At 55.7% G+C, this 24,488-nt stretch overlaps 1 protein-coding gene across 1 annotated transcript in view; it reads right to left on the bottom strand.

The window, feature by feature from the left end:
- Nucleotides 1-19,500, bottom strand: part of CFAP99 (cilia and flagella associated protein 99) — a 40,210-nt gene extending 20,710 nt beyond the window's left edge. Inside the window, exons 1-9 of the mRNA XM_081304205.1 lie at nt 19,378-19,500; nt 13,862-14,006; nt 13,034-13,128; nt 9,904-10,016; nt 8,130-8,307; nt 2,112-2,192; nt 1,886-1,960; nt 837-902; nt 514-602 (exon numbers count right to left, since the gene is read on the bottom strand). Coding sequence (XP_081160331.1) covers nt 514-602; nt 837-902; nt 1,886-1,960; nt 2,112-2,192; nt 8,130-8,307; nt 9,904-10,016; nt 13,034-13,128; nt 13,862-14,006; nt 19,378-19,488 — 953 coding nt within the window. The 5' untranslated portion in view covers nt 19,489-19,500. The remainder of the gene's footprint in view (nt 1-513; nt 603-836; nt 903-1,885; nt 1,961-2,111; nt 2,193-8,129; nt 8,308-9,903; nt 10,017-13,033; nt 13,129-13,861; nt 14,007-19,377) is intronic.
- Nucleotides 19,501-24,488: the final 4,988 nt, after the last annotated feature.

The raw sequence follows: 24,488 nt of genomic DNA, 5'->3' as shown, positions 1-24,488 counted from the left end.
AGCAAGAGAGGCAGACTGCGGGTGGCCCTGAGCCCTGGGTGGGTAGGGGCCTGCATGTAGCTGTCTGGAGAGCTAAACCCAGGCAGGAAGGGACACTATGCTCACACTCATGTGAGTGGGCCTGAAGGAGTGTCCCACTGGTTTTCTTCTGCCTAGGTGGATCTGGGATGAGGTTGGGGCACGATACTGCATGACTGCACCAAAGTAAGAGTACCCCTGGGTTTTCTCTCTTCGTGATGCTGAGTAGCGTCAGAGCAGAACTGAGTTGGAGGACACCCAGCTGTGTCCACGGTGGCAGCATTGCTTGCTTGGTGGGCACCACAAGTGTTGTAGTGTGAGAATGCAGGAGAAACCGAGTTTGCTTTTCCCTTCAACATCTTTAGTACCTTAGACCCCTTCTCCACTGAGCTGCCCAGCCACCAGGCCTCTCCTCCAGCCTCTGCTCTCAAGGGTGGCACAGAGCAAGACTGGCAGAGGGCCACAGGGAAGCCATAGTCCCCACCAGTCCCTCACCTCTGCAGCTCTTTTTCCACCTGCTTCTGGTACAAGGCCCCTTCTCGCAAGATGGCAGCAGTGTTCAACTTGATAGGGATATTGTCAGGCTGCAGGAGAGGGAGGGGCTAGCTGGGGGCACTCAGGGGCAGCCAGTGCCCCCCATCATGCCCTACCCACTTGCCCTTACTCAAGTACTTCCCTCTGCCTCTAGGGCAAGGCCATCCCCAGGGCCCCTGGGTCCCCCAGTTCCCACCCTCAGAGCTTACGGAGGCAGAACAGGTATTGGGAGGTATTGGGGGGGGGGTGCCAGGGAGGCCTGACTGGCCAGGAGTGCCCCTTACCCTGTAGAAGGTCAGCTTTGGGGATTTTTGGATGTGGGTTGCGCACCCAAGCTTCTTCTTGGAATCCTGCAGAAGTCAGGCAGGGGCATAGCCTGGCACCTGTGCCCTCTAAGTGCCCCCAGGCCTCCTGGGTGGACGCTGGCCCAGCATGCCTAGAAAACCCAGCTCACTCCCCTTTGTCCCAACTCCAGTGTTCCCACCCTGGTCCTCAGGGCAGCATCTGCCTTCAGTGTTCTCCTAGGTCTTCGGAGGCACTGGACTGTCCAGGTGGGGGCAAGGAAGATGCAAGGCCTGCTGGGCCTGGGGTCAGTGGTCCCAAGATGGGGCAACTGGGCCTTAGGGCTCAATGTCCTACTCTTTAGCTCCCCCAGGTGTGAGGTCTCATGGCCCCATGCCCTTTCCTGGGCAGCACTCTGAGTCTCTGTGCCCTGCCCAACCTCCTGTGGTCCTGCTGATCCAGCTGGCAGGGGCATGATGAGCCACAGTGTGGGGGTAGAAGACTGTGGTTGCCCCTGGGCATGCTGCTGTGGGGACATGGGGCCTGGGCCCGCCCTGCTGCTACGGAGGGACTGCCTGTGCTCCAGATGAAACTCTCCGTCTCCTGTCCCTTTGCTTTTTCTCCCTGGCCAACATCCCTGGCTGGTCTTTTCGTGTAGAAGTGTGACATGCTCAGAGGCACCCTGAAGCCCAGAGATGGCAGCCAGGCTGTTTCCTCCCCTGTGCATCCTTTCTCCTGTGGCTCAGGATGGGTCCTATCCTGCCCTGCGGGGCTCCAGGGTCACTCCTGCTGTTACTGGGAATCTGCCCATGGTAGGAAAAGGCTCAATTAGTGTGTCATCGTGTTGGCATTTTGGCATTGAAAATGATTTTCTTGGTATACCCCAGCCCTTTCTAAAATTTTATCTTGAGACAGGGTCTCGCTACATTGCCAAGGCTGGTCTTGGACTTGAGATCCTCACTGGGATGATAGATGTGGCCACCACACCTGGCAGAAGGAGCTTTCCTTGCTGTCATGAAGACTGGCCTTGGGTCTGAAGGGCCACTGTTACCTGCTCAGGCGGTGCCCTGTGTGCCCTGGGCATGGCGCACCGCAGTTCCTCCACGTTCGCCCTCAGCAGCAGCTCCTGCCGAAACAGAACACAGCTCCTGCTCTGCCAGCTTCTACCACGCGTGCCTTGCCACCATCTCCCATCCTCCTCCTGCTTGTCCCACTTTCCCCCTCTCCTAACAGGTCCTGATGGGGCCTCTAGAGAGGCAGGGGACACGTGTGGCCACCTCGGCCTTCAGGCGGTTGTGCCTCTTGATGATCTGCAGCTGCTGTTGCTCCTTGGGCTCCTGGTAGGTACTCCAAGGGACCTGGTGGGGTGGTGGGAGGGAGAATCTTTGGTCAGTGCCTGTGATTTAGAGGGGTCTAGCAAAACCAGCATTTTGGCATTGAAAAGGATTTTGGCATTTGCATGTGACCAGAGGGTAAGCAAAGGGGTGGGTGGTGCCAGTTATAGGATAGCGAATGGTGACCTGGGCCCCAAGAGAAGTGGGGCTGGAGCAGGACCTGCTGAGCCTTGCCTGGGACCCTGGGTGCTGGACGGGAGGGACATGCTCAGGCCAGGAGTTGGTGTGGGGTTTGGAGTATGGGATGGGGGTGGGCAGAGGCAGAAGTGAGGTCAGCAGCACTGAGGGCACATTGCGGCCTGGATGAGATGGCCAGGATCAGCAGGGAGCAAGATGGGGGTGCTGCCAGCTCCCCAGAGTGAGGGAACATACAGACGGTGACTAAGCAGAGGGCTGGGAGAATGTCACGGACTCCAGAAGAGTGGGCTGCCCCTGAGGGATCCTGCAGTGACCAGGGTGGCCATGGGCACCTCTGCTGGGTTCAGCCATAGGAGGCTCTCCATAACCTGCCAGGAGTCCTGTCCATCAGGAGGCAGGCCAAAGCCAGCCTGGATACCCCTGAACTCCAGACTGCTGAATCCTCGCTCCCACCTCCTTCCTAGTGTCTCACAGGCACCACAGACTCAGCGGTGTCCAGCTGGAGCCCTCGTCTTCCCCCAGCCCTCCCACCCCCAGCCTTGCAGACCTGGATCCTGATGCTGAAGCCAGATTTAAAGTTAGGTAGTCAGTGTAGTTAGGTAAATCGGGTCTAATATCGAGTGAAATCTAAAATGGAGGCCATGCTGGGAATGACTCAGGGAAAACACAGGACGACTCTTGGAATGTTAATGAAGTCCCTAAGAGGCCCTAGGCCAAAGTCCACCTCAAAGAAACAGCCCCCAACAGATTTGGAGATAGCCCATCCCAGAGAAGTGATAAGCCCATCCCAAAAGTCCTTCCTGCCCATTTGGCCCACCTGTGTCCTAACCCTTCCCACCTACATTCCATCACCAAAACTATAAAAAGGGGAAACAACAGCACTTCCACAGATTCCACCTCTGGGGTCCCCTTCTTCCTCCGGGAGAAGTCTTTTCTGCTGTCCTTTAATAAACTTCTAATTTCTACTCTGACCTGGCCTCGGCGTGTGCTTTTCTGGTGTTATTCTTCAACATTGGGGAAGCAAGAACTCGGCACCGGTCAACAGCAGTAACAATGCTATCTTCCCTGAGCCCTGGTCAAGGCCTCAGAGTTATCCTCCAAGGCTATCCTACTCGCGCCCATATCCAGTCTTGCCCTTCTGCTTCTCCACGAACTGCCTGTCACCTCCCTCCTCAGCCACGGCAGCCGAAGGGGACTTGTGTTGGCACTGGCCTAACTTGGCATGTGTCCTGAGTCTATTCCTGCCAGTAGGTGTGTGACTAGCCCGCTGCCTCCCTTCCCTGCCCCTCCTGGATGCCCTCCAACACTTGAGGGAGGAAGACGCTCTCCTAGGGCCTTTGCTCATGGTCTGTTCTTTCTTGACAACCCCTGGCCCACTTGCTCCTTCCAGCCCTTACTACCTAGAGTCACAAATGCTTCAATGTTTCTTGACTCCTTGCCCCATGTAGCTTTCTCCTAAGCACTTGTCATCAGCTAATACACCATGAGTTTTATTCATCCTGGTATTTTGTCAGGGTCCCAGTGGGAGAGCCAGCTCAGGAAGGCATGGTGCCTGGCACATCCTAGGCATGCTGTAACTGCTGAACAGGTGAGTGAGTGAATTGGAGAGGCCTTGGCTTGGGAGGTGAAAGGACGTCTGAGAAGGAACCGGGTGGGGGAGGCAACTAGAAGGAAGAAGCCTACAGCGCTGCAGGGAAGGCAATGTCCACCAATAGCTTTCCACTTGTGTTGAGAGACACAGAGAGAACAGGAACCAGCATGTGGAGGAGCAGGGCAGGAGCTGTGCCAGGTGGGGGGTGGGGGAAGAGGGAGAGAGGGAGGAGCAGAGGGCCCCATGACCTGAGAAAAAGACATGGATCCCTGGAGAGATGGGGTCAGGAATGCCGAAGTCCTGCAGGTGGGGTAACTTGTTTAACAACAAGGTCCCTGATCATCTATCTGCCCATCCATCATCTGCCTGTCTATCTAGCTATCCATCCATCGAACCACCTGTTATGGTTTGGATGTGAGGTAGTTAATGTAGTTAGGTAAATCGGGTCTAATATTGAGTAAAATCAAAGCTCACATGTATTCAGAGAAGAAATGATTGGGTTATAAGAGTCTACTTCAATCATCGAATTAATCCTTGATAGGGATTAACAGTGATAACTGAAGTGGTAGGGTGTGGCTGGAGGAAGTGGGACTTGGGGGTGTGGCTTTGGGGTATGTATTTTGTATCTGGAGAGTAGAAATTCACTCTCTCTGCTTTCTGATCATGATATGAGCTGTTTCCCTTTGCCACAACCTTCCACCATGATGTTCTGCCTCACCTGGAGCCCTGAGGAATGAAATGAAGCCAGCCTTCTACGGACTAGGAGGAATGGAACTGGCCTTCTATGGACTAAGACTTCTAAAACTGTGAGCCCCCAAATAAACCTTTCCTACTTTACAGTTGTTTTGGTCGGGTCCTTTAGCCACAGCAACAAAAAAAATCTGACTAAAACATCACCCATTCATCATCAATCCATTCATCCAATCTCCATCCATCATCCATTAATCCATCCACCTATCCATCTGATCATCCATCCATCCACTCAACAAGTATTTACTGAGGGTCTGCTCTGAGCCAGGACTATGTTGGTGGCATTAAAACGTAGGACAAATAAAATGGATGAGGTCTGGTGAAAGAAATGGATGAGGGGATGGGGTTGTGGCTCAGCGGTAGAGCACTCGCCTGGAACCTGCGAGGCTCTGAGTTCAATCCTCAGCATCAAATTAACATAAATAAACAATAAACATGCTGTGTTCAACTACCACTAAACAAATAAATAAATATTTAAAAAAAGAAAGAAAAAGATGATAAGAAGGCCCACAAACTACGAATTAATGCTATAAAGCAAAGGAACTTAGGTAAGTGAGGGACCTAATAGGACTGAGGATTCATAAAACTTCTGGGAAGAGAGATTTTAATGAGACCTGAAGGAAGGTAGGATTGGGACCTCCCCGTAGTCCTGTTGGAGAATTAGATTTGATCTGGGAGGCTGAGCACATGGCCAAAGCTTGAGGACAGCTCAAGGCCAGTCAAGACGGCACACCCCTGATGACTGAAACCAGATCAAGGTGAGCCAGATTTATAGATAGGTAGTTATGTAGTTAGGTAAATCAGGTCTAATATCCAGTAAAATCAAGAGTGGAGGGCTGGGGATGTGGCTCAAGTAGTAGCGCTCGCCTGGCATGCGTGCGGCCCGGGTTCGATCCTCAGCACCACATACCAACAAAGATGTTGTGTCCGCCCAAAACTAAAAAGTAAATATTAAAAAATTCTCTCTCTCTAAAAAAAATTAAAAAAAAAAAGAGTGGAGGCCATTATAGAAAATGGAGTCCAGGAAACCAGAGCAGCACTAGGGGGAATTGAAAATGTTCCCAAGGCCCTAAACCCATCCCAAGGAAATGTTAATGAAGCAGCTCCCAGCAAACAAAAAGATGCTAATCCAAAAGCCCTCCCTGCCCAGATTACTCCTTGGCCCACCTGTCCTCCACCCTTTGGGCCTTCACTGAAAGATAACAGAACAAAGGACAGGAATGCGACAGGAATTCGGGAAAGCTGAAAGAAGACCTTAGCTATAAAAAGGGGAACACATCTGCCTTCTGTGGATTCCACCTCTGGGTCCCCTTCTTCTTCCGGGGAGAAGTCTTTTCTGCTGTCCTTTAATAAACTTCTACTTTCCACTCTAAACTTGCCTCGGGGTGCTTCTCAGGTGTTATACTTCAACACTGAGGTAAACAGTGGTAACAAAGGTATGCATGAAACCTGAACTGATCCAATCAGAATTTTCTAGGGAATTTTTGGCCCAAGATATTCTCTTATGACCTGGATGGTATAGACTGTGGGTATGAGACATGGATTTTTAACAACAAAGGAAGTTAGCCCAAAGATGAAGTTGACTTACAGAGGAAACTAGAAGAGTGAAAAACCAGCCTCTATCTCAGAGCAAAGCCTGTCCAAGTGAAAGGGTAAAATTTCTAAGCTGCAAGGCCTGAGTTAAAAAGTGAAGGACCAGGTATTGTTAAGTTCCTGTGCTACCCCCCAAACCTGAAATTCCTGTAGCTATTAGGACAATACCCGGAACTGCCCAGTAAATATTCCCCCCTGACCCTCTGGTTGTTTAATAACCTAGGACCCTGTGTAGCTTGGCATGTAGGCATTCAGGGCCCAAACCAATCAGTTTGAATGTGTACCCCGCTTAGGAGTGACCAATCACCCCCGCCCGACCTGTTCCCGCCAATGAATGTACTAATCAAGTTTAAGAATTATTGTTCAATTTTCCTGCGCCTCATGATGATTTGTTCTGATGTATGTAAAGCCCCCGCCCTCCCCAAAAAAGTGTACTTAAGCACTGCTTCACCTCTGCTCTGGGCTCTGGGCTGCTCTCCCTTCTTGAGTGAGCACGGAGCCCCAGTGCGCTGGATTGGATCCTCAATAAACCCCTTCTGCTAATTGCATGAGTCAGTCTCTTGGTGGTCTCTACCTCAGACATTCGCAGGACCCTTACACAAGGAAGGGACATGACCTTTGTCCTTGGAAAGACCCACAGAGCATCCTAGGCACATTCCCACCCTAAGTTGTTTATCTACAAATAACAGGAGAGATCTGCTGCGCCAGGTGTCCCTGACTCAGTCAGGCTAGGTGGGGACCCAAAGCAACCCCCTAGCAGCCACCAATCAGCATGAGTCAGGGAAATACCTGGGATGCCAGATGACATTCCCAGTAGTTTATGGTGGTTGATAACGTGTTGGGAAACCACGTAGTTCAGCATGAACACCCCTCTTGGCTTAAACCAATCAGTTCAAATGAATTCCCCCTTTGTACTGACCAATCACCCCTACCCAACTTGTTCCCACCAATGAATGTGCTAATCATGTTTTAGAGTTGTTATTTGATTTTCCCGCGGTGTGTGATGATTTGCTAAGAGATGCTATGATGTATGTGGGGGTTCCTGCCCTCTCCAAAGAATGTATAAAACTGCTGCAAACCCTGGGCTCGGGGCCTCTCAGCGTCACCAGTTGCTGTGTGTGCTCACAGAGGACTGAGCTAGCTCGCAATAAACACCTCTTTGCTGTTTACATCGATCTTGGTCTCTGGTGGTCTTTTGGGGGTCCCGAATTCGAGGATAACAATAGAAGGTCATAGAGAAGCAGAGTTGGAATCCTAATCAAACTATGCCTGAAGGCTATCCTACTCTGGCCATAAGAATCAGCCAATGAGAAGTGTATTGTCTAAGCCAGTTTGAACTATATTTCCCATTACTTGCTGTCAAGAGCATCCTGATGATAAGCCAGAGAGGTGGAAGGGGTGATGGAGAGGCCCTCAGCTGATGAGACAGATGAGGTGTGGACACAGGCATGACAGATGTTATTGCCTTCCAATGGCCCCAAGAGCATGTGCACTGTGATCTGCACATGGAGTCGCTAACAGGAAGGGTGGCATATTGCCCTAGGGCTCAATGTGGGCTTCAAACTCCACCTCCAGATAGGTCTAGATAGATACTTCATATTTCACCTCCAGATAGGTCTAGTCCAAGCCTGATAGCTTGGACCCAAGAATGTGGTGATCTCCAGGCCAGAGGGCTGGCTTCTCCATGGGGTTTAGGGGTGTTGGAATGATCCTGGCCTGGTCCAGTGCACTCTTGGCCCTGGAGGATCCCAGCCTTCCACCAGCCCCCATGGTTTATTCTCCTGGTCCTGGTGGTACAAGCCTGTACCCACTGTACATGCCCAACTTACTTGTCTTGGCTTGGCCATGGTGGGGACTGGCTCAGGTACCGGAATGGCCCGGGGCCTGGGTGTAGTCAGGTTGAATTCCTTGGGCTCTGTGACCTTGGCCTTGGTCTTGAAGATAGCTATTCGACTAGATGACACTCCCTCCAGTTGATCAAGAAGCTCCTGGATCTCTGGCTGCCATCTTGAAGGCAAAAGTGGAGTCCCTGGGTCAACACGGTGGCCCTGGAATCTGGAGGACCCCCAAGCACTGGGGTTTCCAATAGGTTGAGAGTGGTGAGGGGCCAAAGCCCTTCTACTTCTCTCAGACACAGTCTAGGCACACCCCCATGACTTGGTATCAGCACTCCCCTTGCAAGATGAAAGAACAGCCCCAGAGGCACTGATAGGAGGGCATCTGGAGGCCAGGGACATCCCACAGTAGGAAGCTGGGAGGCTCTGCGGACAAGTGGCAGGCGGGACCTAGAGGGAGCTAATCTGGGACAGAGCAGATGGCACAGATGGAGGAAGTCAGGAGCTAGGAAAGGAAGCTGGCAGTGGAAAAGGAACATTCCAGAGTGGCTCTTTCGCGACAGGTGGAGGGAGCTGCAGGAGTCAGGTGGGGCTAGGGTCCTATCCCCCGCAGGGAGCCCAACTGTCCTCCACGCAGCCTCGGGAGTGGGTGCTCTGGAGAGGGTGTGGACGGAAGAGTTCTGTTGGGCTGCCCCAAGGTCTGGGCCACATCCCATGGGCACAGCCTGTGCAGGGTCCTCTCCTGTGGGGCTCTCTGGGAGCAGATGGGGGGCTTGAAGTAGTACCTGCCTCACCCTGAGAATCAAGGCCGCCTTGGGAGGAAGGCTCCTGAAAGGGGTGACAGCAGGGCTCGGCCCATGACCCTTGACCCTCAACCTGGGAGCAGGAGGTTTGTGAGGGGGCTGGCCCCAGAGTGGGCTGGGGAAGCCTGCAGGCAGCGGGGAAACCAGAGGGACGTCCTCCTGCTTGTGGAGGTCTGTTCTGATGGCCAGCAGCAGGGACCAGCTGGGGCTGGGGAGCTCCCTTGCTGAAGAAGTGATCCTGGGGTCTCCCACAGCTGGGGCCAGGGCCTCCTACACATAGCTCTCATATACGATGGTCTGCCTGCACCAGAACAGTCCATCTGGCTGACCCGAGGAAGTAAGGCGACCCATCCCCAGGCTTTCCCTGGGGAACCCCAGCTGTGTCCTGGTCCCAGTGGGAACTCCCAGGGGGGAGCAACTATGCTGACCGCTTTGCCTCAGGTCCTGGCCTGTGACTGCTTTTGCCCCAGGTCTCCTGTGGAGGCAGGGAAGGTGGCAAGAGCAGCTTTGTGGTGGCAGGCCTGAGAGTGGGGCTCGGGGGACACCAGAGAGAGATTTAGGCCTTATTGCATCAGGAGCTGAGCTCTGAGCTCCCCCAACTCCTCCCCAGCCTATACTCTTGGGATCTGCAGAAAGCCCTGATGGACTGGGGACACTGTCACAGACCCCTCAGTGGGTGGGCTCCAGAGCAGAAAGCAGATTCTTGCCATCTGACCTCTGGCCATCAGTTGGCTTCCAGCACAGAGGGCCCTGGGTGGGCTGGCTGCAGAACGCCTGTTCCCCAGTCCCAGGCAGGGGAGCAGAGGGCTTGGGGCTTCTTGGAACCTCTCACCCTAACACAGAGCACTTTCTGACTCACGGAACTTCTCAGGGCAGGAAGGGGATGAGGAGGCCCCCGGCCATGAGGCACCTGGAGTGGGGACAGGGTATTTCCAGGCACACCGATACCCACACAGCTGCCTCACCTCATTAGGGGGTTGATCCAGTTCTCCTTCACATGGGCGGTCTCATAGACGAGGCTCCATTCGTCCTTGATCCAAGAGCATAGGTTTAAGGGGTTGAAAAAGAACCTGAGGAACTGAGGGAAGAGGGAATCCTAAGGGGCGGGGCCACTAGGGACAGAGTCTTGGCCTCCACCCCCACCCCCCACGGGCACCCCAGCACCCTCACCTGCCAGCAGCAGGCAGAGTGTGATGCTGAGGGTTACATGGCACTGCAGGTGGCTAAAGAGACTGTGCCCTCAAGGCAGACCCTGGTCCTGGTAGGGTCCCAGGTAGGGAAGGGGCTCCAGCTCTGTGACTGTCCCAACCCAGCAGGGTGCATTCTCTCCAGAATGGGCTTGTGTGCCCATCAGCTCCTAGGACCCCAAAGGCCCCGCAACCCACTTCTGAGTAGGTGGTTGGTGGCACACATGGAAAGCTGTCTGCCTTCCAGCCCCTGGCTCCAAAGGCTCTGGAATTCCGGGAGTGGGATTCTGCCATTCTGCCTTACCCTCTCCCCAGGGCATTACCACTGGGTGACCTGGAGAGCCCTCTGCCTGCCCACCTTGGGGAGGTGACTTGTCTCCCCAGACCCTTGTAGCGGGAGGCTGGTCCCAACTGTGGGACTGCGGCTGTTTTCCCTGGCCAGGGCAGGCTCTGCTATGCCCTTGGATGGCCCAGAACCAGCCATGGCAGAATTCTCAGGGTCTGGGGATTCTGAAGGCCATTCCCCAGCTCCTGGTTCCCAGGTCCAGCTTTGATTCCAGAGGACATAGGACTGGTTTAGTTTCTGGGGTGGAGCCGCCTGGGGAGCTGCATGGCTCCTACACAGGACAGACTGTCAGCTGGCCAAGAAGGGCCAAGGTGGCCCTTGGTACTGCTGGGAAGAAGGTGTAGGCCCCATCCTTTCCTGACGGGCAGGCAGCCTGGGACCCCTGGAGGCCGTTCTGTGGGGTGTGCAAGTCGTTGACACCCCGTCTCCAGCTCAGGGCCTTATGCAGTTGAGCTGAGCACTGGAGACCACTCAATAAAGGTTCCCAGAAAAACAGCCAGGAGGACAGCCCAGGGCCCCAGGGCTATCACAGGGGCCACTGTGTGGCCCAGAAGAGCTCTGTGGTGACCAGAACACATGGTGCCCCAGTGTGGGTCCGCGAAGTGCAGTCCGGGCCTTGGGAGCAGGAAGCGTATTGGGGAGGTAGCCCAGGAAATTCAAGGGTGACAGAGGGACAGCAGTGAGCAAGGCTGTAGGTACACTGCTGCCTCCCCAGCAGGAGCCCCAGCACAGCCACCTCCCCTCACCAGCCTCCTGCCCTGCTTGGCTCAGGCCTTCTCCACACAGAGGCAACCCAAGATCCTCCCGAGCCCTCCAGCTGCCCCTCTTGGTCATCTGCCCACCCCATCACTCACATTAGTGGCCTCCTTCACCTACCCTGCCTGCAGGGCCTCTGGGCCTTTGCCTATGGCCACTGCCCCTCACACTCTCCATTCTTCTTCTGGCTGTCAGTCATGATGCTACTCTACACCCAAAGGGGGCAGTTGGCCCCTGCACTGGGCCCCTGTGGTGGCCATCTCCTCCCTGCTGGCCTGCCTCCATTTGGGCACACCCTATTGGTCCCATCCAGGCTTCCTGGGACTGTCCGCCCACCCGGCCACCACTCTCATTGGGCCCCTGCGGGGGCGGGGCTGGTTTTGGTGTGTCTGAGGCAGTCCTCTAGCTCTCCGTTGGATTCAGTCAGCATGTGGGGAGGGGCTGGCAGGAACACTGGCCCCCTCCTTGAGCATCCCAAGGCCACTCCTCCCAGAAGTGGTGGGTAACATCTGGGGAGGCCATGGGCTGTGGTCTCCTGAGAGCCAGCCTGGGCACACTACCACTTCTGACCACAGCAGAGATGGCATTCCAGAGGGGTCATCCTGTCTTTTAGGCCCCTTTGGTGTCTTCCTGGAGCCCTGAGGTGGCTAGGGGGGCCAGGCATCAGCCAAGGGCGACCGCTGGATCTGTAGCTTCTCGGTCCCCTGGGAATCCACATGGGGCTGTGTGGGCTGGTCAGTGACCAGCACCAGGAGTGTGATGTGTGGCCTGCACTGGTGCCCCTGCTGTCACCACCATAGGGCCCAGGGCCAGATGAGGATGGACCTTGCTTGGCATCACCAGGGTCCAGCATGGGCAGTGGACATCAGCCAAGCACAGGTCCTCTAGCTGGGCAAGCTGCCCTGGCCAGCCTCAAGCATTTCTCGGAAAACAGTCCCTTCATAAAAATGAAACCCCTTGCTTAGGAAAACTACAAATATTTAGTCATCATAAGCTCCTCGTGTTTACATGTGTGCAGGAAAATGTCCTGGATAGACCAAACGCCAGCTGCTGCCCCTCATTTCTCCTTCACCAGTTAGATAGTCAAGATGCCATGTGAGCAGGTATTCTGGGTCACTGTGGCTGTGGATCTTGTGGGCGCTGCTGCTCCAGTCTCCCCTTCCCCAGCACTCCTGGTCCTGTAGCCTCTCCCTCAATCTTCTCCAGGAAGCCATTCCCATGCCAGTGACCAAGCCAGTGGCTAACAGAATGTGTTCACTACTCATGTGCTGTGTGACACCAGTTGAACACTTAACCTCTCTGTCCCCATTGCCTTAAGTGAGGGATGAGTGCCATGTAGGAGCAGCCTCACAGGATGGTGTGAGGGTGAAGCAAGAACAACACTGTGGGCTGCTCAGGAAGACTGGCACACAGGGAAGGTGCACTGAGTGTCCTATAGAAACGTGGGCAGTGGACAGGCAGGCAGGCAGCAGGCACCTGGGATCCCTTCTGGCAGCAGCACTATGTGGTCTTGGAAGGAGGGGAGGCTGTGCAGGGCCTAGCGTTTGCTCAGGAGGTGGAGAAGCCCCAGGAGGCTCCAGAGGCCCAGCTGACCCCAGGGCTTCTCCTTGCCCTGGCTTATCACTAACAGTGCAGGGTACCACCCACCAGAACACAGGAGCACAATCAAATCTTCCTGTAGCAATGAGCCCATTCTCCCCAGAAGTGACCAGAACAACCCACCAGAGTTCCTCTCATTGAAAGAAACCTGGAGGTGCTCCCAGGGGACCAGCGGCCTCCCTTGGCAGCAGCCATCCTGGGGCTCACCTTGCAGGTCTTGCGTGTGGGTTGGGACTTGATAATGCTGCAGAAGAGCTGAAAGCCGAGCTCATCCAGCTGGAACGTGGCCAGGTAGCACAGCACTGCAGAGGGGGTGCAGCGTGAGGGTGCGGCTGCAGAATCGCCAGAGGGAGGCCTCCCAGGCACACCCTGCCCAACCCGCCCAGGACACACACCCAGCTCCTGCTGAAGGTCCCAGGATGGACATCCCCAGAGAACAAGGAGTAGGTCTTAGAGCGGCCGTGATTTGCCGCCACTGTGTTGTCCCATTTGATCAGTTCTCAGAGGTTCCTCTGAGGGACCGATGGTGTCACCCGACCCTGCAGCCTCCCCCACTGCCTCCCACCAGGACTGGGCAGCCCCCACCCCTCCCTGGGTGTGCACAAGGGCCAGCCTGCACCAGGAAAGGCAGAGGCCAGAGGTCTGGGTTTAATGACTCAGCGAGGTCCAGACTGTGGCCTAGGGCCTGCTCCAAGGCCTCAGTGTCAGGGGTCAGGAGGGGCCCAGGAAAGGCGCCAGGCTTGCCCAGTCACCTTCCCTCGGGGGGCCAGACTCCTTTGACCCTGTCGTGAGCCTGAATCTCAGCGTCGCATCTATGAAGTGAGGAGTCACGCCACCCTGGTCCACCCTCTCACAGGTCACCGTGAGTCTCAGTGAGGACACAGGTTTTGGTGGAACTGCAGCAGGAGCCTCTGCAGCCTGAAGAGCAGCCCCTGGCTCCCTTGGTGGCTCTGCTGAGGTCTGACCACCCCTTCAGCCCCTAGTTCTGGAGTGGCAGCAGCCTGGGGCTTAGGGACAGGTGGGATGGGTACCCACCCTGGAAGAGGCTGTAGTCAGCCCAGAGGCAGAGTCGGCCATCCCGTACGTAGAAGGCGTCTACCACGATGGTCAGCAACTTCCAGTATTCAAGACAGCCGGACAGGACCTCCATCACGAACGCCTGCTTCAGGGGGCTCAGGGCCTGGAGGGCAAACAGCCAGGCGGGCAGCCGCTGGGGGGTGGCGAGGCGGGGCAGGGCTGAGGTAGACTAGGGGAATGACCGGGCGTGGTGGAGACAAGCCCAGGGGACCTCCCTCACTGAGGACAGGGAGGTCCAGAGTCAGGCACGATGGTGGCTTCATGGCACCTGCATATGCCCAGTGCCCCTGGACGGGACGTTTGTGTCTTGTGCATCTTACCACAGTAACTTAGCAAGTGGGCTCAGGCAAGGTCCCGGACACAGGCATGAAGACAACAGGTGAGGGGAGTGCTAGCAGGAAAGCCTGCAAGACCAGTGGGTCCCCATGCACCCCCTGCGGCCCCAGGGCCACTCTCCCATTCGCCCTTGGAACATTCTGGATTGTGGCCTGGGCAGGACACACGTTAATTATTCAATAAGAAAAGAAGGTTTTCGAATTAAGTTCTGAGAAGTTTTTCAGTTTTTGAAGGTGGCAGGAAATGAAGGGTCTGACGTCTCCAGCCAGCACGGGAAGGGCTGGTGCGGACGGATGCTTAGCCTTTCCCCAAACAGTTCAGAAATGGGTTGAGAGAGTCTTGTTTTCCAGAACTTTCAGCTCAATGAGGGCGTTTCCAGGAATCTAAGGAGGCCGTCCGCAGGCACACAGGTGCGTCCAGAGCCATGCACTGTAGACGTGGAAATGGGACTAGCCAGACTTCAGCCTCTCCAGGCCCTGGAGTCAGATGAGAGTAGGGTGGTGACCCCCGGGGCTGAGGCGTGGAGAGATAAGGGGATACATCCCTGCAGTTGGCATGCGCTACTTTGGTAACAACTTCAAAATTACTGCCAGGCTTTGCTCCAGCGGGTTCCCTCTTTCAGCAGGCCCTACAGCCTCAAAACCTTCCAGAAGAGCTGAGCCAAGGAGGCCTCAGAGCCGCAGCAGAGCAAGAGCCCGACACTGTGGCTCACGGCTGTTACCCAGGATGAGCTTTCTTTTACTACTTTTTTTTCTTTTGTGGTGCTGGGATGGCCCCCGGGGCCTGGACAAGTCATCTCTGCTTGCTTCAGTTCCCACTGCCCGTCTCCCTGAGGACGGGCTGAGCCTCTGGTGTCCCAGACACAGGAATGAAGACCCTCCTCTTCCTCATTCAACAGAGGCAGCAGATGCCCTGGGAGGTTATCAATTGTCCCTTCTAGTTACAAGGTCACTGGACACACCTGTGAGTACAGGCAGGGCTGCTGAGCTGGCTCTCATTTCAGCCACCAGCCTCTGTCCCCTCCCCTCCGGCTTCTCTGACTGCAGGCTGCACCCACACCAGAGGGCACCACCCCTGCTGGGTCCCAGGAAGCCCAGGTCCTGGGCCTAGGAGTCAGAGGGTGATGAGTCATCTGTGCTGAGGGCTGGGTGACTCTCAGGACTCTGGACAACTTCTTCTGGTCTCTGGGGCTAAGACAATAGGGATTCTTTCGCTCATTAGTTACGAGTGTGTTCGGGATGTGTGACAATGTCTTTTTAATAAGAGCAGGTATAGGCTCTGACGCCATCAGCCCTGGGCAAGGTAGGCCTGGCAGAGAGGCATTGGGCAGAGGACCTTGCAGATGCAGGGCTAAGTGGGACGAGGCAGTGCCAGTAAATGGCACCTGGGTCCATGTGCCAGGCTGGGCCAGAGGCCAGGTCCTTGCAACTGGGGAAGGACAACCATGCTGGGCTTGCAGCTCCCAGGACAATGGTGTCCAGCGGTTCACAGAGACAGACTGCTCCTGGAACTGGGAATGGGGTGAGAGGTTGCTGAGCACTCAGCCCTGGCCCGGGTTCTGGGTCTGGACAGGTAGGCTCCCTTGCCCAGGAGTCAGGGCAAGGCCTCAACTGCACTAAAGAGGTCTTGATTCCCAGCCAGGCTGTCACTGAGACCATGAGACATGGGTTGTGGCCACCAAAATTTTGGGCTTTGGTAAGTCCCCACCCAGGGAAATCAGTCAGCAATGACAGCTGTCCCAAGGGCAGGGGAACCAGAGGTCCAGATCCCTGCAGCTTCACAGTCACCAGGCCTCCTGTAGGAGTCACTCTGGGTCTGTGGAGCTAGCCCAGGGCCAGGCAGGACAGGGCCTGGTGCTAATCAACCACACCTCAGGACTTGCAAGCCCTATTACCAAGACCTGTCAGTCAGAGATGCAGACTGAGGCAGGTCAGGAGCCAAGGCAAAGAAACTCAGGCTGCCGGATGCCACCCAGAACCATCAGTCCTCAGACTTCTCCAGGCTAGTGGGCCTCAGGCCCACTTCTCCCCCAGTCCTTGGCCCAGCACTCCCACAGGAGCTCTGGGTGGTTCTGAGGCCCCGTCTGTTCCCAGACTGCCCCTCTGTCACAGGCCTCCAGTAGGAGGCGGATTTCCTGGGGCTACTGCAGCAAATGACCACAAACAGGGTGTTGGAGACAGAGAACAGCCTCTCATGGCTCTGGAGGCCCAGTCTGGAGTGGAGGTGTACCAGAGGAACACCCACCCACCGTCCCTCCTAGCAGGGTCACGGGTCTCAATGCTTGGTGACTGATGTCTGCCTCCCTCAGATCACAGCCTCTGCTCCAGTGTGGCCTTCTTTCCCACCTCTGGGTTACCATGTGCTCTTTTCCCTGTCCACACTCTCTCCTTCTCCAAGGCCATCCTCATGGTTAAGGCCCATCCTAAATTGAGGAACCCTCATCCGCAGGCTTCAGCTCACTCACACTCATGTAGACTGCAGGCCTGTGACACATCTGGGGCACAGCCCAGCCTTCCATGTGCCCTTCATCAGACTCCACCTGTTGGTTTCTGTGTTGTATGACTTTCGGGCAGGTGGCAATCTGCAGCCCTGGCCTGAGGAAGTCTGTGTATTACAGCTGAGATGAAAGCAAGTTGTCCAAACTGGGTCAGTCTCCAAGGCCCCGTTCCACTTTGACTTCAGAGGGACGTTTTGCAGTGAGCAAAAGGGCCAGGGTCTGTGAGGCAGGTGCTGCTCCGCCACCCGTGTGAACGCCAGTGCCGGCCTCAGAGGTGCAGGGCTAGTGCCCCAGGCTGCGCCAGCTCCACTCACTGCTGCCGGTCTGCAGGATGGTGTCGGGGTGCTAGGATCCCCAGGGAAAGGCACACACATGGGTCACACATGACTCAAGGACCAGGACCAACCCCAGGTTGTTGCTGTGACTCACGCTCCTGCCTGGCGCTCAAGAAGCGAAAACAGTAGCTCTCCCTTTCTCGCTTGAAGAACCAGCCCGCTCTCCCCACTGTGGGCTGAGGCAGGTGACCAGGAGGGGGAACGGTCAGTATTAGGAACAGCTGGAAACCAGTGTGGCCAGAGCAGTGGGCATGGGGCTCAGAGAGGGTCAGGGCTGGAGGAAGGGCTGGGAGCAGACCAGATGACCAGAGCCTCCTGAGGACCTTGACAACCAGAGGCCAGAGCCCAGAAGGAGCAGTGCTGGTGAAGGAGACCAACACAGGTAGTGCCGGGCTCCAGTGGCACGTTGCAGAGTGGGGTAACTGTGCCAGGCTGGACCTACAGGTTCCGTGACAAGGAGGTCGGGGGTAGGGCCTGGAGCTGCCAGCGGAGACTGGGGAGAGACCGCCTGGAGGGTGCTGTGTTTGGCTGTCTGACCTACAAGACCTGATGGACATGGACTCGCCCTTGTGGTCGTGTTTAGGTGGAACCCTGGAGAGGGCATGTGCTCTGCCTCTTCTCCTTCCTGGCTTCTGCCACAGGATGAGGGCCCTCAACAGATGCCAGCATCTTTATCAATCTTGGACTTCCCAGGCTTCCCTAACTGGGAGAAATACATTCTGTCACTCATAAATTACCGAGCCTCAGACATTCTGTTATAGTAGCACACAGACTGGGACAGAAGCATGAGGGACATGGGACGAGCCCCAGACAGTGGGCAGGTAGTCTTGGTGGAAAGGGAGGTGCCAACAGGAGCTGCAGGAACTTGGGATCCAGAGGCCTTTGTGGCTGAAAGAAGGAGAGAGGGAGCTGCTAAAGCCAGGCCCTGGAGCAGTGGGTCCAGGTCATGGGTCGAGGTGACAGGTGAGTGCCAGGCCCTGGGCTGGCTTCCAGGGCAGGATTCTGGGCAAGGGGATCCAGCTCTGTGTGGGGCAGAAGTTGGGCCAAGCTGTGCAAGGGCTTCCCCGGTTCTGAGCCTTGCTGTTTTCGTTGTGTCCCCCAAATGATGAGGTTGTTAGAGAAAGAGCAGGAAGCAAGGAGGTGCTGAGGTGGGGAGGAGGCCCAGTGCCCTCTAGGGCCTCCGTCCTTGCTGACTGCAGCCCCAGCTGGAGGAAGGACTCTTCCAGAAGCTGGGGAGCAGGAGTCAGAGGTTCTAAGCTTTCTCTCCCATGACAGGCCTTGGCCCCCAGCCCCTGCAGCCTTTGCCCACACCTTCCTGCCTCTGGGCTTTCTGGATGCTACCCAAGGGCAGGTCTCTCAGTAGGAGATACTGGTGCAGGTAATGGGTTGGGGTGTGGCCAGGGACACTTCCCTGGGGCCATGGCAGTAACAGCCTACCGAGGCCATTTCAAACAAGAGCAGCAACCAGCAGCATGCAGCAAGATTGCTTAGTTAGTAAAGGCCCGCTTTTGCCCACGCAGCAAGATTGCCTAGTTCTTCCTGCCCCCTCACCACTAATGCACTTGTGACAACACCACCCTTCAAGGATGGGTGCTTCCTGGGTGGGATGGGGGAGCACCCATGTGACAGTCCCCCAGCTCTTCCCCTGGCACCTGCCCTTGATGGACAGTGGACATGGGGTCAGAGACCGCCTATGGGGGATAGGGATCAGATGACAGGGAGGGTCCTTGTGGGGTAAGGTGCTGGGGTGGCAGGTGATGCTGAAGCGAGGCAGACTGAGGACCATGGGCTTCTCCTCTCCCAAGCCCAGGTTTTACATCCCAGGGTCCAGTTTCTGGACAGGAACTAGGGAGAGATGGAAAGGGATCCCTGGGGTGGGGGCAGGAGCTGAGGCGTAGGTGGCCAGCCTCAAGGTGTGAGCAGAAAGATGAAGGAGGTGGGGGGATATCAGTGGCTCCCCAGGGCCTTGGTGCCTTGGCCTAACCCTGACTCTGCTGGAGGTCCCTGGCCACTTGCTGCCACTGTGAACACAGCTATAGACCCTCCAAACTAGGGGTAGGTGTGCAGGGGCTCAGGGATCCCTCTTCTTATCTGTGTTGATGACAGAACTAGGTAGGGACATGATCCAGAGTTAGGCGTCTCCCCACATAGTCCAGTGTGATGTACACCTGGGTGCTGGCCACACTGGGAGGGAGACTCGCCTTGGGGCCCCTCCTGGTAGGCAGGAGGCCTTTGTTAGGCATGGACTTGAGAGAGAAATGCCAGTGATTCAGCCTCCCAGAAGTCCAGTGCTGCCCTGACCCTACCTGCAGAGAGGAGGATGCAGCCTCCAGGAACTGGTCGGGACTGTCCTTCTCAGGCTTAAACTTGTCCAGTTGCTCTATCACGACATCAATGCATTTTCCATAGTAGGCCATCTTCCTGAGAAGGACCCTAAAAATAAAAACATCATGGGTCACCTTCTTTGCAACTTCTAGGTGGCTAGTGTGACTGGGCAGAAGTGGCTGCAGGACCCTTACCAGCACTGATAGAAGTCCAACAGGCTGCTAGGGACCTTGAGCAATGAGGCCTGTTGATGCTAGTGGGGACCCTGGCTCAGGTCACCTGAGACCAGTTCCTGGAAAGTCCTTTTCAGGTCTCTGCTGCCCCAGTGGCCAGTTTTGGTGTGGTTGCTCCCAGGTCACCACCACTCACTAGAGCCCAAGCCCACTCCTCCTTGTACCCTGAGGCTCCCAGGCTTGTCCCAAGGCCAAACTGCAGGTGGGAGCCAGCCCTGGGAATGACTCAGGCCAAGAACAGGCCTTAGTACAGCCTGGAAGGGTGGTTGCTTACTTGGCAGGCCCTGATCAGAGCAGGTGACCAAATCATAAAAGGCTATGGCAAGGAGTAGCCTGGGGTTCCTAGTTCCAACACCACCATTCTAAACACGAGGCACCCGAGACTCAGAGAGGATGCACATCTGGTAAGGGGCCGGGTCTTGAGGGTGCTGAGCAGCCAGGCTGGCCTGGGGTTGCTCCCAGGGTGTCCTGGGAGGAGAGGCTCAAGGTGAGGCCAAGCCCTAGGAGCTGGCTCTACTGACTGCAGGTGGCCCCAGCTGTCCTCAGAGGAGGTGGACCTTGTTAGTAAAGGCCTGCTTTTGCCCATGCAGCAAGATTGCTTGGGCTTCAGTGGGACTGCTCAGGAGCTGAGCAGTAGCCAGGCCACTCCTGGGACTCCCTTCCCACCAACCCCTTTCCTCATTCCATGACTGAGTGGCCACTGGGAGTGGTGGGCGGGTGCAGGGCCACCCTTGGCAAAGCTGGGTTGCTGATGCTCTGGGGACAATGGGGGCAAATCTTCTCCACTGGCCAGTGAACAGGAGCAGCCCCAGACTTAGACCCTCCAGGCCGGCAACTGACTGGAAAAGCAGAGTTGGAGGGCCTTCAGTGAGATGGCCAATCCCAGCCAAGACCACCAGGAGTTGACTTCCCTCTCCTGCCCCCATGAAGATGCAGAAGGCAGGAAAAAGGCACTTTGAAAATTAAGTAACAATCCCAAAATGTCAAATTCCATTTACTAGGAGATCAAGGAAGAGGAGAGAAATAAGACAAGAAATGCCAGGAATTGAAGAATGGGTTCTCTAGCAGGAGAGGACATGCTGAGTGCCCAGAACAATGAAGGAGCTAAGAAATGTCAAATCAGGGAGTCCCCAGTGCTTTCAGCCTAGGCCAGGGCTGCAGAGTAGCCTCAGGCTTTGGTGACTGCCAGCCTTCAGGACAGAAGGCCCTGAACATCCCCAGGAGCAAGCCCAGGGAGGACAGATATGGGTCCCGGATGCTGGGCCTGAACCCAAGGAAGCACCATGGTGGGGGACTTGGGGAAGGAGATACAGGTGACCCCAGGGGGATATAGGTGGCAGAAAAGGGATGCATAGCAGAAGGTCAGGCTTGGGGGCTGTCTCTAAGAGGATCCTGGATGCTTCTTGGGTGGGGGGTGTCACTGAGCACTCAGGGAAAGACACACAGATACCTTATTGCCCAGGGCTGCACTCCAGGCCCTGCGCCTGGCCTGACTTGGGACTGTGTGCTTTGGGCTGCTCTGGGTCCTAACCCTGACTCTGCACATGCATAGAAGCCAGCACGAGCCTCTCTCTAATCATGTCAGAGGAGCAGAATTTAGAAATCAGCAGAAATTGACTTGAAGCCTTGGTGCCAAGAACAGGCCCTGGAGACCAGGTCCTGGAAAGAGAAGCCAGTGAGCTCCTTGGGTGCCCAATGAGCCAGCCACTGGTACCAGCAGGATGCTGACCCACCCTGGCTTGCCATGTCAGGCGCCCGGTTACCTTCCCTGTGTCTGGAGACCACAGGGCAGCCTCCATGTGGATTCCTGTGGGCCGGTGCAGCCCCGATGATGGAGGAACAGAGAGACACAGTGGCACTCTGGATGGGGTGCCAGATTAAATTGTTAAACATGCACTCCGCAGACACCGGGATGTCATTCCAGTCAGGTGTAGCCCCAGGCAAGACAAAACATTTGTGGGAGGCCACCCTGTTCCCTCTGATGGTCCTCTGTCCTCCACAGCCTGCCTCCCTGAGACCTTCATGGAGCTGGTCCCACCTCACCCTCTCCAGGGAGCAGGAAACCTCTGCTCACTCAAAGGCTGCGCAGCCGGAGAAGGCAACCCCCCTTTGCCTACCAGGGTCCTCTCGCTTTCTTTGGAACTCAGGTCACTTCTAGTAAGTCTCCTTGCTGCAGGAGTGAGCAGAAAGACCAGTGAGGGCCTGCTCTTTGCTCCCCCTTCTGTGATGGGTTCGGAGCTGAATTCTGTGTCCTGTCCTTGGTTGGGTTTTGTTGTTGCTGTTGTGGGTTGTTTTTTTTTTTTCCCTCCTTGGGATCAAACCCAGGATCTTTCATATGCCAGGCAAGTGTTCCATACTGAGTGACACCCTAGCCTTGGAGTCTCCTTGGGAGGGTCTGAGTAGCTCAGGCACCCAGCTTGGTAGGGATGGGTCAGGGCTTGTCCTTAGCCTCAGGCCCAGACCAGTTTTGGTGACACAGGCGGATCTGAGCAGCTGTCACGTGGCCATGAGGGGGAATGTCTAGCTTGCTGGGCCCACTTTCTTGAGAGTGCTTATGGGGTCGAAACCTGTGGTTTTCCCTCCAGGCACCATTAGGAACCAGAAGAGAGGGAGCTCAGCAGATCATCAGTCCTGGCCCTGTCTTCACCACGGTCACCCACAATGGGACACTCTTTAAAACTCCGTAGCATAATGGGGTCCTTGGGGGGTACAGTGGGGTGGACCTGCCATTTACCTGGAGAACACAGAGCAGGGATAAGGACAGGCACTGGCTGGGCACTGAGGGGTTTGAGTTTTGTCCCTTGGGTGGGGTCTGCCTCACCAACTATGAACAGGAGAATCACTCATACTGGGGGTTCTTTCAGACATGATCCTTAGGAGAGGGACAGGGCCACTTGTGGAACAGGAAGCAAAAGGAAGCACCCTGCCTACAGCTCAAGGGTGGGCTGTGCCCATCCTGTAACTGGGAGGACAGGCCAGCACCTGTAGCTGTGTGGATGGATGCAGGCAGGCAGGAGGCAGCCAGGGAGGTCCAGTGGAGGCTGTGTACTCCTCCTGGAGAGCTCAGTCCTGGGCAGACAAGCACATAGTGTCTCTGTGCCCTAGGCTCTCAGGGTGGGGGAGGAAAATGGGTGGGGTTAAGGACAGGAGAGGCCCACATACCTGGAAGGGATGAGGGAGATGTGGGTTTATGGGGGCCTTTGTGATGACTGAACCAGGGGATCTGGTGCCCAAAGCTTGGGCCCAGAGTCCCTTCCTGAGACCTGCACCTACCATGGCAGGTGCCCTGATGCCAGGTCCTAGGCATGGCTCCTGAAGCCCCCTCAGGTGGGTTCCTGCCCAGCCTGCCCTTGTCCTGTTGGTCTTTTCCTGCCGTTGACCCTAGCCCTGCAGGGCCTGCACCCTCATGAGCTGGCATAGTTGGCGGGCCCTCATTCCACTTTTGCTTGCTCCTCAGTGGAAAACAACCCAGGAAGCCCTATGGGTGGGGGGCTCCAGAGAGCCCCTCTTTCTCAGGTTCCCTGCTCCTAGTTATTCCTGCCTTGGCAGCAGAGATACTATCTGGTGGCCTCCTGGGAGAAGCTCTGAGGAGACACCCATTTCCATGATTTGCTGTCTGTACCTCAGCAAAATCTTGGCTTTTCTCAGACTAGTGGACAAAAGCAGACCAAGAGGGTCAACAGCAAGGGCTCGTCTTCACCCCATACCCTCCTCTAGCAGCACCCCTCACGCTTGGTCACTTGTGCCGGTGGGAATCCTTTTCTAGGGCCTCGTTGTGAGATGGCACAGAACATGTCCACAGGAGGCCTGCCTAGCCTGGCCTTAAGCTCACTCCCTAGACTTCCCAGGGCAGTGTTCCTGAGGGCCTGTACTAGTGGGAAAATAGTAGGGGACCCCAAGTTTTGGGCCTGAGCTGCAGGGGTGGGTGAGGTCTGGGGAGGCATGGCTTCAGGAATCCATTCGTCCACTGCTAATAGACCCTCGGTTGTCAGCTGCCGTGGTCCAGATGGATCTTCTCAGCATGTCCCAACTCCTTCACAAACCGAGGTCACCATCCTGGGGCCCTCCTCACCCTGCCCTGACCACTTGGGTCCTTTAATGGCTTAGAAGTTCCTCCACACATGGCCCCTGAACCTCAAACAAGCCTTCCCTTTCTCTTTTCTTTGACAAACTCCTAGATGTCCCTCAACACCCAGCTCAGATATCAACACCAGAGAGGTCTGCTTCCTCTCCACTCCCTCCTCCTGCAGGTCTCCTTGAGGCCATCTAAACACCCACTGCAAGCACTGAGCACCACAGAAGGGGCCCTGCTTCTCCACCTGAGTCCTGGCCCTTACCCCAGGACTGGCACTTCACCAGTACCCAGGAACATCTGTGGAATCAATGCTGAGTGTGACACAAAAAGGACCAAGTCCTTAAACTGTGCCCTGAGTTTGAATCTGAAAGATGGCTCTGCAGAAATAAGACCTACTCAATGGTCATATTACATTCTTCTTAAAAATAGATGTTTTTAAACCTTTACTCACATGGATTCTCTAGTGCAATAGAGTTCAGTTGTTCTATCTCATCCAATTGGGAGATAAATGCCACAATAACGTTTTCTAAGGAAGTAAGAGGATAAAACCCCGATGGTCTCATGTGCCCCTGTTCATGCAAGCACTCGCCAATCCAGAGTGGACCTGGAGGGAAAGAACTGGAAGGAGTGAATGGATGCACCAAGCAGAAGGCAAGAAGGGGGAAGAGGGGCTCCTCTGGAGCCCAGCCCAACTCAGGCCCTCCGCTCTCGTCACACCACTCTGCTCACTGACAGGCTGTGTTCCAGGGCAGGCCCTGCACCCTACACCTGGCACAGAGCAGGT

This window comes from Spermophilus citellus, assembly GCF_964194105.1.
Source record: "Spermophilus citellus genome assembly, chromosome: 8".
NCBI classification, from domain to species: Eukaryota; Metazoa; Chordata; class Mammalia; order Rodentia; family Sciuridae; genus Spermophilus; species Spermophilus citellus.
The sequence above is the reverse complement of the archived record's forward strand: the minus strand, read 5'-3'. Positions and strand labels throughout refer to the sequence as shown.